Raw genomic sequence first — 15,133 nt, forward strand, 5'->3', positions numbered from 1 at the left:
AGACATGTGCAGAAAGAGATGGGTCGGGTAAGTGGTGTTTCACGCAGAGCTACTACATCTCAGCAAAGCAGCAGACCCTGCAAACAGGTACCAAATGTAGAGAAAGAACAATGATCCTGAGATGAGATACGAACCCAAGAAAGCCAACCCTCACTATCCTAATTTCTGTCGTAAAATTTTTTCTGTGCATAGCGATTTCGCTTAGACCCTCCAGAGTTTTAAAAATTGTTACTCTCAGGGTGAACAAACCCTGTTGGCTGATAATTATTTGCTTGTTTAGCAGAATGATTTTTGTGTTTGGAAGCACCATATATTTACTACATTTTTGGGGTTTGAATACCACTATTTGCCACTGCTTGTATTACTATCAAAGCTATCACATCAGAAAAATCTCATTGCCTACAACCACCAATTCCTTCAGGCCTTTCCCTCATGTATGTAATTGCTATTCATAAAGATAAATCATGCCCATGAAAGGATTAGCACTAATTAATCTAAGAAGAAACATGTTGCTTCTCCTGAACAAAGATGCACACATATATAATGACACTTTACATTGAAATAATAAGCATCAAGACTTGAGTTTTTGAATTTTTTAATAACTTATCAACAGCAGAACAATGTAAGTTGATAAATGCACGATTCTTGTCTTTAATCAAGATGCCCCTAAAACTATTTTTGTCTTCTTGTGGTGTCGTCTGCAAATAGTCTTTGTAGTAAAGCACAGACAACCTTCATATTTCTGGTGAAGGGGCTTCAAATAACCAAAAGCAAGTGTTAAGGGCTATTATCACAATCAGCAAACAAAATACCCAAAGATTAATGCAAACATCAATGCAATTCTTCACCTTTCTTTATGAAATAGTGCCTTTGAATACTAAATATACAGTACCTTTTTTCTCTATATATCGAATGTATTCCGGAAAAAAATTATCAAAGATTTATTACCTGCCAAAGAAATAGAGGTTCATCGACATGTTGGTACATTCTTTTAGATTGTTCAAGCCCCAATTTTATGGTACTCTGAGCTGTACCCTGTTCATAAAGATCTCTGCTTTGCTGCTGCAATTGACCATAGCTTTGCATGTCCCTTGTCTGGAGTAGTCACTATACACGTCCCTTGTCTGGTGGTAGCTTGACTGGTGACACTTCACTAACTTCACGCTTACAGCACAGACTTGACCAATCAGCTTCATCAAATTTCACTCTACGACTTGTATCCTCCAAGAGCTTGGTGGTAAGGAGCTGATTTGAGATCTGGCACAGTGCTAACTTGGTGGTTTCACAACCATAGCATCCCAATGATCAGTCACAATCAAAAGTCTACCTAACATAGAGAAAGCCAATAATACATTGTAGTTAGTGTAAGACCATCAAGGCTGCCCATCTTTATACATCCCATAATTACCTGAGCTGACCTTATTGACCCTGTTCAAGAAACAGATCTGCACAGCCCCTAATTTAAGTGTGATGAAGCCAGGAGATCGTGACCTGCCAAATATAGCCTACACTGATAAATGTAAGGTGTGCATTGCAGCACTAACACTCCCTGTGACTAACAATCGGCTAAACCTCCTAAGCTCTCATTTTTTGTCTAGAGTTAACTTTCTTGTTTAGTTATATGCTTACATGGACCCAAACTTGCACATCCCAAAAGCACAATGTCAATCTATTGCCCTACCCTCAACCTCCATTATTTTGTGACACATTGTTGAAAAAGTTTGTTATTTAGTAACAATAAAACAATAAATAATATATGTAAAGAGAACACACTGCCCAGCAATGTTGCAAAGTAATGTGACAGTCTCCCTGAGTGCTGATGACATTTGCCCATTTCTGGGTAATCAAGTAGCTGTGTTAGAAGCATTATGTAACAATCTTCAGGCGGGGATGAGAAGGTGGAGGCATTCCCATCTGTTGTTGCAAGCCATCATATTCTGCTACTATGCTGTCAAGTGATTCCAAGCTGAGAGTAAATTCATCCATATCCATGCCATCAACGTGAAGATAATGATGAAGATGAGCCTGCCATTAAAATTAAAACAGCTTTCTTAATCTGCACCTACAACAGTTTCATAAATCCCACTGTACATCCTTGACTGTAAAATTGATCAGCACAGTGAAACCTGAATGTTGATGGAAGTAGTGAAATAAGCCTTAAATAATATTGTAAATAAAAAAGACTTGGGAGTTTGCAAGGGAGAGAAAAGTGCACAAACCATTTTCTTTTAACTCTAGCTATATGGAAGGAGGAAGTGGGGATAGAATGCTTTGCTACTTTGTTTTGGGTTGTGTTGCAAAAACTCACTGATCAAATGCACAAGTAAACTTGATGTATATCAAACTATATGAAAATGAATAAACATTTATAATACTAAAAAGAAAAAGCCAAAGGAAGCCACACTATACAGCACAAACATCACTTTGATACATGTTTGATAACAATTTCTACAGGCAAGCACCTTTTCTCATGGTCTAAACAAACTACAACTGACCATTTTCCCAAATATTACAGTTTTCTCCCTTGTATCTTCCACTAGAGTCAATTGCGCTAAGACATATGCGTGAGATGGAGATGAATTCATGCTAAAATACTTAAGCATTATTTCCTCTGCATAGGTTCAGGGGTTTGTGCAAATTAAGTTTATGCAACTCCACCTGCAGGAGAAATGTAAGACCATATGAGTTAAAGCCACCCTACCTTACGTTTGAAAAGTTTTTGAAATCTGTGTCTCAGTTCTGTGAAGGTGTTTGTCACACATGTGTTGTTAGCCAGTGTCAGAAGTGAGTAAGGCTGGCCCACAGGTGGAACGGCACACAACCCTGTCTTCCAACCTTCTTTATTCCAGTGAATGAAATGGAGCTGGTCTTTTAACCTGCCCACAAAAAGACAACTTTATCTTAAGACACTTTTTAAAAATTTATTTTCTACATTGGAAATGCTGCCTGCATAATGCCACTTATTTGTTTGAAAATCTCTACATTATCCAACAATTACTTAAAGGTTTAAACAATGGCACAGCAAAAGACCATGCAGACTCTAACACAAAAGAAAGACAACAAGATTGAAGAGAAAAATGAAACAACTGGAAATCATCCAACTTTCATCAATTTTTTTAGTGTGTTCTTGAAATTTGAAAGAAGCAGCAGACAGGGATCATTTCTCCTTAAATTCTTTTCAAATTATTAAAAGTTTAGGTACAAAATACCTATCAATGTTACGACGAATATCTGAAAGCTCAACGCTCCCCCTGACCATCAGGGCACAGGCAAGGTACAGAGAATGCCTTGGATCTGCTTTGATCAGCTGGTAATCTCGGGAAAAGGCATCAGTAAACATCTGATCCAATCTGCAAACAAATTAGCATTATATTGAATACCATGAACCCTTTTATCTCTGTTAGAATTTCAGTCTGAATGTTTGCACATGATGAACATAGGAGGACTAGTAAAGAAATCTTTGCAGAAACTGAATGTAAACAAACCTGCGAGGAGGAAGATGGACATCAGCAAGAGCATACAGTGGTGTCTGGCTGGCGACCAGATAATGAAGGCGTGGGAAAGGAACCAAATTCATGGTGATCTCATTCAAATCTACATTCAAAGATCCCTCAAACCTTGCTGAGCTGGATAAAAAATGTAATGAGAAAAATAAAAGTTGAAATATGCACAAAATAAATCATTTTCAATATTTGTCATCTAAAAAACTTAAATGCATTATGAGAAATTATACTCCACATAAAGTCAATAGAACCAAAGCATGAAAAGCATTTAGAACTTTCATGTACATTGGTGAATAATCTGTTGTGATGCATGGCAGTCACCAACAATGCATTAATTTAAACTGCAAGATATAAGAGCTGACCAAAACAACTGTACCAAGATTTAGCATCATGCAAAACTATAGTTTCAAAAAGAACCATTACATTACGAACAAGGAATGATGCAGCTTCCCCAAAGGGCACCTGATGCTAGGCATGTCTCATGGAAGAGAGAAAGTGGGCAGCGCTTGAGTCCTAGGCATCATACCATCACATGAAAATAAGCACACAAAAAATGGAGTAAAGACAAATGTACAATGCTGACCTGGTCATGTTGAGAAGAAGATTGGCAACAATGTTGTTCATGGAGTCAAATGGGCGCATATCTTTCTGTTTGGTCACCCCACCTTCACTTGTTAAGATGCTGCTGCGTGCCTTGACATCGGAGCTATGTGCAGAGGTGTAAGTTCGCTTGCCTGTCTTGCCAGAGGGTACTGCTTCAGAGATTTTATTCACAATGTCTACGAGCGCCTAAAATTCAGACAAAAATATTGTTTCCTGATTGTTCTGTGTAAGGGACAGAATACACAATATTCAAGCAATAAGCCAGAATTAGCCTGCTAAATGGTTTGTGACTGAAAAAATACTCAGTAAATACTCTTCCCCCTTTCTACTGATTTTCTTATCGATGTCATCTTGAATCTAACCAGCGTATCTCATAGCCTTTCTCCTATCCCACACTTGAAGTTGCACTAGGCTGTGGGTGGTCGCCCCTCCACCAGATGGAGGATAGCCTAGCCCTATGAGAGATCTAATAAATAACGAAGACAAATAAGGATCTAATAATTTACACATAACGATAAACAAGGATCTGATAATTCACAAAGATAATGAATCTCATAAATTACAAACAAAGAAAACAAGCATGACAGAATAAATTGCATTACATGTGGACTTTCCTGGACAAATATTTCACTTGCCTGGTTCTCTACAGGCAGCACACAATCTGCATGTTCTGTCAGTTCTCGCATGGCTAAAATGCTGTTGTATGGGGAGGTAATCACATCATCTTCAGCAGATGGGTAAAGTGCAGTTACAAACCTGTAGTAGGAATATTCACAAACAAGAAAACCTAACACATCCCCTGTTTTGTTATAATTTCATGATAGTTATATTGTAAGCTTATTTGTATTATGTTTTTTAATTAGAAAGCACATTTTTGTGTAAGGGTTTATGTGATGTAGGGTTGTGTGAAAGGCTATGAAATGATCAGAACTGGTGAAAGAGTTGGCTCCTGAAAGATTATTAACGATGCATGTTTGTAACAACAGCACCAATCTTTGTTGAATTTGAATTAAAACCACTCATTTGCAGTAAAGTATATAATAGAATGCATTGAATAACAATAATACAAATAATTGTTTAAAAGGAAAAATGCAAGAACAAGAAATCTAAAGCAAGTCCACATCTAAAGCATAGTTCTATTGTTGGTACCTGTACACATCTGGATACTCATCTTGCAAAGATTCAAGATGTATGTGCCAACCCCCGATCCAGTTCCTGCATGAAAAAGTGTAAATTATGATGGTCAACTGATAAAATCTTATTCTAATAGCAACACTTCATTACTTAACAATTAGTTCAAATATTAATTATGCAAAATTAAAGTTTTGCAATCAATAAATAATTTTTGTCCTTTTAATACTCTTATTGCTATTAGTTTCATAATGGTGGCAAGCACATTCAAATCAACACTTCTTCGTATAATTTGCGCATAAGTTCGATTCGAATGTTGCTGATGGGGATTGAACAGGTTGAAAAGGTTTTTTTCTTTTTTGTAATGCTTTTTTAACAGTTTTAATGAGTGAAACAATAGACATCACTACACTTCCTCCAGCCCCTTTCCACGCTTTATCCCTTTTCTTTCCTGTCGTCTTGCATGGTTGATTTCTTCCTATTATTATTATAATTTGTAAAAGGTCATAGCAGGCTTGCTAATAGGTGGGATCGATATGGGGTTAAAGAAATCACCTTAATTATTATTATTGTCACCACTCGACCAGCCTGAATAATTTGCTTTGCCCCTATATTGCTCTATTGCAGTGGTATGCATCTTTACATTTCTCTAAAAGCAATTCCTGCCATACACTAAGAGCGCGTTTAAGTGTTCACAGTTTTGTTGGTTTTTTTTTTTTTTAATCACTTGCAAACGAAAAATGAGAGTGTCGTCATCATATTCCGTCTGCTTCTGTTCGTACAGAACGACATACAGCAGTGCGATTTGACCACGGACGTGTACAAGATTTGACTTTATTTGTGAAGCTCCAGGACGTCCTTCGTAGCCATACGAGCGTGACACGTAAATAAGGTCAAGGACGTTCATGTGTCAGGTGCATCCCAAAATGACGTCAAAGGCACGCGCCACTACGATACGAAACTATATCTAGCAGTGATTGTTATTTTTAAATAGTGATAGAGAAGGCTTCTGAAGGTTTAAAAAGTTTTATACATCGCGGTAAAAACTATGGTGGAGTGTTTTAAAACAGCATGTATATCTGACTAAGGAAAGCTCGATTTCGAAAGCGCTGTTTCTTGCGTGGGATAGATACAAGAAGAACGACAGGAAACAAGCGTCCCGTGATTTTGAATAGAAAAGTCGACGTCTACCTCTCATCGAACGTAAACGCAGAATTAACAGCAATGGCGTCCTCGAATCTTCGTTCAAAAATTCAGGAGGATCATCTGACCTGTACGATTTGTTACAATCTTTTTACAAGACCCAAAGCACTGCCGTGTTTGCATACGTTTTGTGAACATTGTCTACGTGAGTATGTTAGCTCTCGAGGTTACGAAACAGACGGCGAGTTTCCGTGCCCCATTTGCAGGAAGACTATTCAAATACCACTCGGTGGGATACAGGATTTCACAGACAACCATATCGTAAGAAGTTTGTGTGAAACAGTTGATCAAGATAACGGTCCTGAAAAACCCACGCCTAAACCCAGACGATCTTTACAGCCGAAAACTGATGATGCATTTTCAGCGTCTCAATCGTCCCAATCGCCACCACCACCATACAGCATGATTTTTACCGGGACATCCGATCATGCAAATACCACGTGTGGAATAATACAAACACCGGCTGTGTCGGCAACACAGCATTCACAGATAGCTTATCCTCCTATAGGTTTTGTACTGCCTGATTCGACAACAGGTTGCGTAGGTGGAAATGCAGACTTGACATTACGACCAGTTTCAGTAACAAGTGCACCTTCACCTGCTTCATACCCTTCTGGATCCCTCTATCCCAGTGTTCCACCCTTTTCCCTTGAAAGTAGTTCTGCCTGCTCTGAGGGTCTTATTCTCAAATTTGGCAAAAAAGGTGCAGACATTACTGATTTCCATAAACCATTTGGACTTGCAGTGAGCAAAACCGGTGACTTTGTTGTCACAGACATGGGTGGAAACAGGATTTTTATCTTTCGTAATGATGGGGAATTAAAGAAGCGCCTTACTTGTGAGTGCCCAATCAAAGATGTGGCTGTCAATGACAGAAATGAACTTTTGGTGACGGTAAAAAAACAAGGTGCAGGTTTTCGTTGCTATGATCTGACAGGACGGTGTCTTGGTGAACATGGAAAATTCTCTATCTATGAGGAAACACAGGGTATTGCACCGTTGTTGTCTGGTGGGCTAGTTATTTCAGAAACAAAAAATCACAGTGTCCACATCTTGACTAACCAATACAAGATGTCAACGAAAATTGGTCGAAAAGGTAAAGGGGACGGCTATTTTCAGTCACCATCATTTGTGGCCACAGACAGTAAAGACAACATTATTGTTTCAGATGAAGTAAATCATTATGTGCAAGTATTCAATGCCCATGGAAAGTTTAAATTGCGATTTGGTAGTGAAGGCTCCCGCTCTGGTCAACTGAGTCAGCCAAAAGGCATCTGCACTGACGTGGACAATAATATAATCATTGCCGACAGTGGTAACTATCGTGTTGAGATGTTCTCCTCACATGGACAGTACATTCGAACCATTGTTAAAGAGACAAATAAACTAGGAGTAGATGTAAAGCCAATCAATGTTGCCATGACACCACAAGGAAATGTGTCAGTTCTGTTGACAGGACCATATTTTGCTGAGGTTCGTGTTTACAGACCCCATCATTCAAGTCCAGCTGTGCCTTCAGTAAAGGATTCTACAACCTGGTACTTTGTGAATTAATTTTGGCAAGTGTGCAGTGCCTATATAGCATTTCTGCTTTTTTTTTTTTTTTCAAAAAATGTTTCATTTTGACCAGTTCTGTTTTTTTTCTTTCAATGCTGTTTTAAAACATTTTTGTTGTTCTTGTTTTGTTTTCAAAGTGTTTATAGCACTCAGTTTTTTGTGTGATAGCTCTTATACCTCATACACTATGCTAAAAAGTCTGCTTCTTTGTACCAGCTCAACATTTTTTTAAAAAGCTTTTTGACTACATTTTGCAATTTTGTGTGAGGTGAAGGAGACCTGAAAGTTAGCACTGTTGCACAAATACTAATCTTTAAATAATGATATGATATTGCAGAAACACATATTTGGTGAAATATACACAAAAACCAATGATGAAGATGCAGCGATCCATTAGAAAAGTGTTTATGTAATTTCTTTCTCCTCACTATTTTATATGAGTTAATCCTCCACCAAAAATCTTGCAAAAAATGCAGTCAAGTTCTTGACAGGCTGTTTATGTGGTTGTAAAAATTACAAAAGTGACTAGCATTATAAGTTTAAGCTGAACTTGATTTTTTTTTTCAAGAATAAATTCAAGACAAGTTTTAAATCAGTGTCAGTAAATGTCCTACTTACCAAACGATATTTCATATTTACAGTTGGAACATTAACCTAAAAATATGTTCACAAATTTCCATAAAAGTGACAATGGTTGTTTATTAAGATAACTTTACAATCACTGAGTTAAAGATTTATTTTTATTAATAATAATAGCATTTGCTGCAGACATAATTTTTACTGAAAATTGTAGTTTTAGGAAAACATCTTTTTTGTAACCTGTGGAAAGAAATTCACCATCAATGACACTAAAGGAAAACTCTTGCAGCTTTTGAAAATGTCTCCATCTTGTAATTATGATCATGCTTTCCAAAATGTCTCGGTATTTCTTTTCATACAATATTAAATTATGAGGCTCTCAGAATATGTTGGTATTTTTTATTTAAGAATCTTTAAAGTTCAAACCATTTTGTGGTTTTTGTTAAATATTTTACAGCTGTCACAGTTTAAGTTTTCTTTTTTTATTTTCAGTGCTGTTGCCTAACATTTTGAGTTGGGTTGGAAGGCTATTCACAAGAGCTCTGGGCTCAGTTCATCATGTCATATCCGCTTTTTCTGTAACAAGTGTACATAAAACAGGTGAAAAGAATGAATTGTATAAATTAAAAACCTTTCATACCAAAAACGTTTTTTCCCCAGCTAAAATGTCTGATAAAGAGAAGAATAAAAGATATAACAAATCATTAAATTTTGTGACCCCACTAATCTTCAGACAGCAACTACTCAGAAAATGCCTAAAGTATTTACCGCCATTTTCCATAGTTCAGCCTTTATTAGGTTGCATTCCTTGGTTGTAAATGATTGTCTTTGAAAAGGCAATCCATTTTAGTTGACATTTAGAAATAATTGTGTCATACCTAAAGAAGTCAGACCTTACCTTTGCGGTCTATTAGGGCAAATTTTTTTCTCTTTTGATTAAAGCATTTACTTAATTTTTGCTTGAAGAATAAAGATTACAGAAGAATAAAGAGAGCAATGATGTTAGCATGTGCTGCTTTCTTATCTGCAGACATAGGACATTGAAAAAAAAAAGTCTTGAAATTTGTTTTTATTGTAACCCAAGCAAAGATGTTCTATCAAGACTTCTATCATAGCTTAATCCCTTGCAGCTAAATAAATTAAGCTTTATTCATGAAATGCCATTTGCCTGATTACAAAAGCACAAGCATGAGTTAATCATTTTTTTTAAACAAAATCAATTGATACTATCTCAGTGTAACAGAAAAGTATTTGTAGCAACACAACATTCAAATCATACACCTCAGCTATTATAACCATGTTTATGTTATTTAAGTGTTTATTTACATACTACGTAACTGGTTTACTGATTTCTTGCGGCCAAGTGTTTGCAGAATGAGTGGACTAGCTTATGACAGAAAATGCAAATGATCATACATCTTTTATCACTTTCATTACAGGTTATTTATAAATGGCCTTTCTTTAAACATAAATTAATCACCTTGTACATAAAAATGAAAACCTGCTCCTATATAAAAGGCCTTGGGACTGTGTTACTGTTAACTGTTTGTTTGGACAAAAATGCTGATTTCTCTTCTAACTTCAGTATCAAGTGTTTCTTGACACAAAGCAAGTTATTAAAGATTATTTTGTTGATAATATGCCTCCAAAAGATGTAGCAATCATTGATGTGTAACTATGGGAAGTTTGCCTCTCAATCAATATCGTCTATGTTATTTGACCCCTGTGATTAGTTTCCATTAATTATGTTAACTGTTTCATTTTACATATCATTTATTGTCATTAAAAATTTATTGATCAGCAATATGTTATGATTTATATAAACCTCACATCAGTTTTTGCTGTTATTGTGGGCTTTGTATATAGTTGACCAGAAGACATAAATTGATCAAAATGTGCAATAAAGCAATAGCCTAGAAGAAAGGCACGACTAGGTTTTTTTTTGTATCTTTTATTATGTCTGTCTCTGAATAATCTATTCTTCTGCTCAGAGTATTTTGCTTACTTTCAAAGTGATCGCCTCACTTTCAGCCAAAATGTTTTCTACAGGTTGAAACACTTTTCTATTTTTCTCAAAAATCCAGTTGTCCTCTTATTTAGATTGGCTTATCCAAAATGGGCGTTCAAAAAATGTGTTTTTAAAGTAGGATCACAGATTCCACTTAATTTCCTTGTAGCACTTAGTTCTTGCAAATTGTGTAAAATCACTTGACAAATTTGACAAATGCATCTATTTTCTTAGGCACAGGATAAGAGACATGTAGATTCTGCTTTTTTAATGCCAAGGGAGGGGAAAGCTTTCATGTAATTATGTGTATTACAGCAAGATCTTTTCCATTGTTCTTGGATTCTAACTTTACTCTTTTTGATTTTAAATTATTAATCTCTAAGAAAGATTTTAAAGCCCAAGAGCATGCTTTTGCACAATGTACAAAATTTCAATGTTTATTGTATCTGTACCAACAAAACTGAAGATGCATCAACTTTGCAATTTTTATTTGTAATAATACTACCTGCATGAAAGTTTCTTTTGTAGTCATTGTCAATGTATGATATATATTTCCACTAAACTTCATGCAGAATAGCTCACCAAAGCTTAAAAAAAAACTGAAACCATTTGATGAAACGCTTAAAAAAACAAATTTGGAAAATCATTTGAGCTTGTTACCTCCACCCATGGAATGGATGATAAAGAAGCACTGAAGGCAGTCACAAAATTCTGCTGCACGACGAATAATGTCTGACAACTGATCTCGATACTGTGGTCCATACATCTTGTTGCCAACAGCCCTAACATGATTTTATGAAAATTTCACATAATTTAGAATTTTAGCTTGGTTGTGATTTTTCTCATTAAGTTCTCATACATGGTGTTACATTCACAGAACTGACAGCGCAAAATTTGACGAATCCATATGCCTTTTATAGGAAAGGGTTTGAAAGCATACACAAAAAGAAAAAAAGAAACTTACCAGTTATTGCCAGAACCTGATACATCTGTAATGTGCTGTTGAAGGTCAAATACTTCTTTTAATGGTCCCTTCATCATTTCACTGACTACTCCTTCTTCCATGTCAACTAGTACAGCCTGCAAGGTTGATAGATTAAAAACTGACAGATTAAAACTGGCAATTTAAAGATTAAGGCTTTTCATTCTCCCAGATATACATTCTAGCTGAAGATGGCTGAATGTCTATGCTAAAGATCTAGAGTGTAAGAACAAAGGATTTTAGCATGATGAAATGCAAAATTTATACTGCACAGAATTATGTTCATATATTAGTGCGTGCTTTATGCTTGACATGACAAATTTACATCAATAAACAATAAACATAACACTAGTGTGGTGTGGCACTGCTTTCATGTTGAGTATTTGTTAAATGGCTGCATCTAAGACACTATAACTTACACAGAAGGTATCTTTTGCCAATATCTATTGGTACCTACCAAACACTGAACCATTTAGGATGATCTGTAAGATAAAATATGACTTTATTTATCCCAGAGGGCAATTAGTAGCAGCTCTATAGAGATGAAATGGTATCAGACTACAGTGCCTCTCACATATGATGGGGGTTAGAGGTAGGGGTAGGGCAAAAATGAACTATTCTTATAATTGTCTTGAAAAATCATGGTGATGACTTCCACTAGGACTAGTCTAAAAGTCTACATGCAAAAATCCCTTCTTCCATAAGCAGCCACTGTATATTTTACCCATCTAAATATTCCCCTCTTTCAGAAATTCAAGAAAACATACTAAAAATCCAGATAACCATCTACTGTATCTTTATAATCAAGTTTTAAAGCTTGGAATAACATTTAGATTCACTGGAAGCAATAAAAATGGCGAGCACACTAAATAATTTACAGTGAAATAGGACAAGACACCAACAGGTACAGTAATCTCTTGTTTATTGCGGGAGATGCGCTCCAGAACTACCAGTGGTAAATGAAAATCCGCAAAATAGAAACGGTATATTTATGTATTTATATACAATAAGGCTTTATAAACCCTCCCCATACTTTTTACTCTACATAAACCAGTGTAAATAAATACACTATTTACTGAAATTCATATTAATATTCTTATTTATAATTCTCTAATATTAGTAATATATTTTTATACATTTTGGGCTTTTTTCATCTAAAAATTCATAAAATATATATTTTTTCCACTGATTGATTTTCGCAGAAAATCCGATAATAAGCGTAGATCAGCAAATCATTTTTCCTTTAATTTCTTATAAAAACCCGCGAAATGGAGAAGCCAAGAAAGATAAGCGCAAAGTGGAGAGGGATTACTGTACAAACAATCCGGTTTTTTGGAGGGTCATAAACTTAAAGACTTTTAAAAGCAAAGAAAGTTTTAAAAAAATTACTAATAGCTAGATGATATGAGAATATACGTTCAAGTAATTAAAAATGCCTAAAAATATTAAATTAAGTAAATTTAACTTTAAAAGATGAAAATGTAATAAAATAAAAAAGCATTGCCTCACTCGAGCTTTAAGTGCCTTGACCTTGCCCTTTCCAGTATCAAGTGGAATGTCAACTGGGTCATCAAAACGACAATCAACATTGCGGAAGAAGCTACTGAGCGGCTTCATCATAAATGCCTTGCTAAAAAGAAAACAGCAAATTTTCAAAATACTGAATTTACTGGGCATGATAAAATTACAATGAAAAAAAATGTATCTATCTCTACCACTAGAAGTAGTCTTTCTTTCCAGTCTGTTTGTCAGACTTAAAGCTTTTCTTTGGAGATGAAGAGGGCTGTTTCTCCCATATGAATTTCCTTTTTTTAATTAATTTAATTTATATTTGTCAAAGCTTATTATCAGTTTTTCTATTATTAGGTGCTACAGTTTATGTGTGTTGTTTTAACTCATAAATTGGTTTATCTCTTCTAACTGTAATTCTTGCCGTTTTTAACTTGCTTGATCAGGTGGTTTAATCACTTTGAAGAGATGTGCAAAGCTCTGCTTCTGTTATTCTTTATCCAGCTATTACTGTTGTAAAATTTTATCATATACCTTTGAGCCACAACCATCAAAACCCTGTCAGGCTTATAAGTCAATAGTTTTACATTTTTGTAACAACTTGTACTTGCATTGAAATAGAGAGGGAAACTGCATTAATAAAAAATGCAAACATTTTAAGTTACTTTGTTGACAGCTGCATGCTCTCGTAATGCAAGGTCCCAGAATCGACAGCCAATCTGATTGCCACATTGACCAACTGAAAGTGACACAGAACAATGCTTTAAAAGTGCTTATCCAGAATCTTATAAAAAGCCCTAGAGAGTTTTAGTTTATTTTTCTCAATCATACATTTTTTTTAGTTATTTTGTTAATATTTTCAATCTGAAGTGCTACATTGACAATTCTTTATTAACGAGAGGTAAAATAAGCAATAAAATGATTTTCTCCATTTAGCCCTCACCCTTTACGAGGGAAAATAAATAAACTAAGTAAATGAAGTAATTAAGTACTATGAGAATAGTTAGTAGTAAACATAAGGTAAGGTATGACAGGAGAGTGGAAGATGAATATGTACAAAAGTGGTGGTTGAGAAAAACATATATTTACAAGGTATCCTGGAGTTGGGAGATATCTCTAGAGGCCTCATCTAGTTTTCTTGAATGTATTTAGGTATAGATGGCGACGAAAGCAGTTCAAGGACTTCAGTTACTTAAGATGGAGAGGGAGACTGTTCCATAGCACGCTCCCTGAGTATTTCAGACTTGATTTAAAAAGGTTTAATCTAAGAATGGGAATACTCGGTTTTGGAGAAGTTCTAGTGATACTGGAGGAAACTAGTAATGTCTTGGCGAAATAGTTTACCAGTTAGTATTATTTTTTAACATGAAAATGCATTTATCAAATCTTCAATCAGACACCTTCGATCAAATGACAACAGTTTAAACAAGTCATCTGTGGGACATTACCTTGAACTACTATGGACTGTGTCATTACTTCTGCGCAACAGAGGGGGAAATTTAATACACCGCAGCGATTAGGTTTGCGAAATGCAGCTTCATGTTTCGAAGCAACACGCCGGAAATTTAAGGGTTATTTCCCTTGTGTCACGTGCCCGTCTTGGTGCAGACGTGAGATATGGAGAGAACGTCAGCTACAGGACCACGTGCTTAGGACCTCTCGTGTGTCTTTTCAAAATAAGGCAAAATCTGTTATCGTTGGATTACTGCCCGTTTAAGTTAATTTTTTTGCCGTATTTGTGTACACAGTACACACATTAAAGATGTTTTGCATCTGGCCGCCAGTAACTGATTCGCGGCGAGAATCAAATTCTTCACTTTTTCTGACGATGTTCAAAGCGAGTGAAGAAAGCTAGTACAGTACAAACTACAGTATTAGTATTATATAGTATACTTCGCCATTTTGTAATTTAATGCTTAAAGTGCGTAAAGGAAACTGAAATTATTATACGTACTATATATACGTACTAATATATATATAGACAAGATAACGAGTAATTAACGTACTACAACAGACAATACTGATAGTACATGTACTTGACCTCAGCTGAGGATCAGA

At 35.6% G+C, this 15,133-nt stretch overlaps 2 protein-coding genes across 3 annotated transcripts; one reads left to right on the top strand and one right to left on the bottom strand.

The window, feature by feature from the left end:
- Positions 1-578: 578 nt before the first annotated feature.
- On the bottom strand, positions 579-14,678 carry LOC112561005 (tubulin epsilon chain-like). The gene is given in 14 exon segments (XM_025233125.1): positions 579-2,025; positions 2,702-2,876; positions 3,210-3,350; positions 3,486-3,626; positions 4,087-4,292; positions 4,742-4,862; positions 5,256-5,286; positions 5,289-5,321; positions 11,245-11,366; positions 11,549-11,664; positions 13,076-13,174; positions 13,176-13,196; positions 13,741-13,814; positions 14,524-14,678. Coding segments are annotated over 14 exon segments (1,464 nt in total). The 5' UTR covers positions 14,549-14,678; the 3' UTR covers positions 579-1,866.
- LOC112561004 (tripartite motif-containing protein 2-like) lies at positions 5,918-10,509 on the top strand. Of its 2 annotated transcripts, none has more exons than XM_025233123.1 (2): positions 5,918-7,999; positions 9,069-10,509. In XM_025233123.1, the coding sequence occupies exon 1, from the start codon at positions 6,462-6,464 to the stop codon at positions 7,992-7,994; it is 1,533 nt and encodes a 510-aa protein (XP_025088908.1). In that variant the 5' UTR covers positions 5,918-6,461; the 3' UTR covers positions 7,995-7,999; positions 9,069-10,509. The 2 variants fall into 2 exon arrangements, with proteins under 2 accessions (XP_025088908.1, XP_025088909.1); XM_025233124.1 differs by having other exon boundaries at positions 5,918-7,978.
- Positions 14,679-15,133: the final 455 nt, after the last annotated feature.

This window comes from Pomacea canaliculata, linkage group LG4, assembly GCF_003073045.1.
Source record: "Pomacea canaliculata isolate SZHN2017 linkage group LG4, ASM307304v1, whole genome shotgun sequence".
Classification (NCBI taxonomy): Eukaryota; Metazoa; Mollusca; class Gastropoda; order Architaenioglossa; family Ampullariidae; genus Pomacea; species Pomacea canaliculata.

What these genes read in the sequence shown, in the direction of transcription:
- LOC112561004 (XM_025233123.1), top strand. Translation starts at nt 6,462, where the DNA reads ATGGCGTCCTCGAATCTTCGTTCAAAAATTCAGGAGGATCATCTGACC.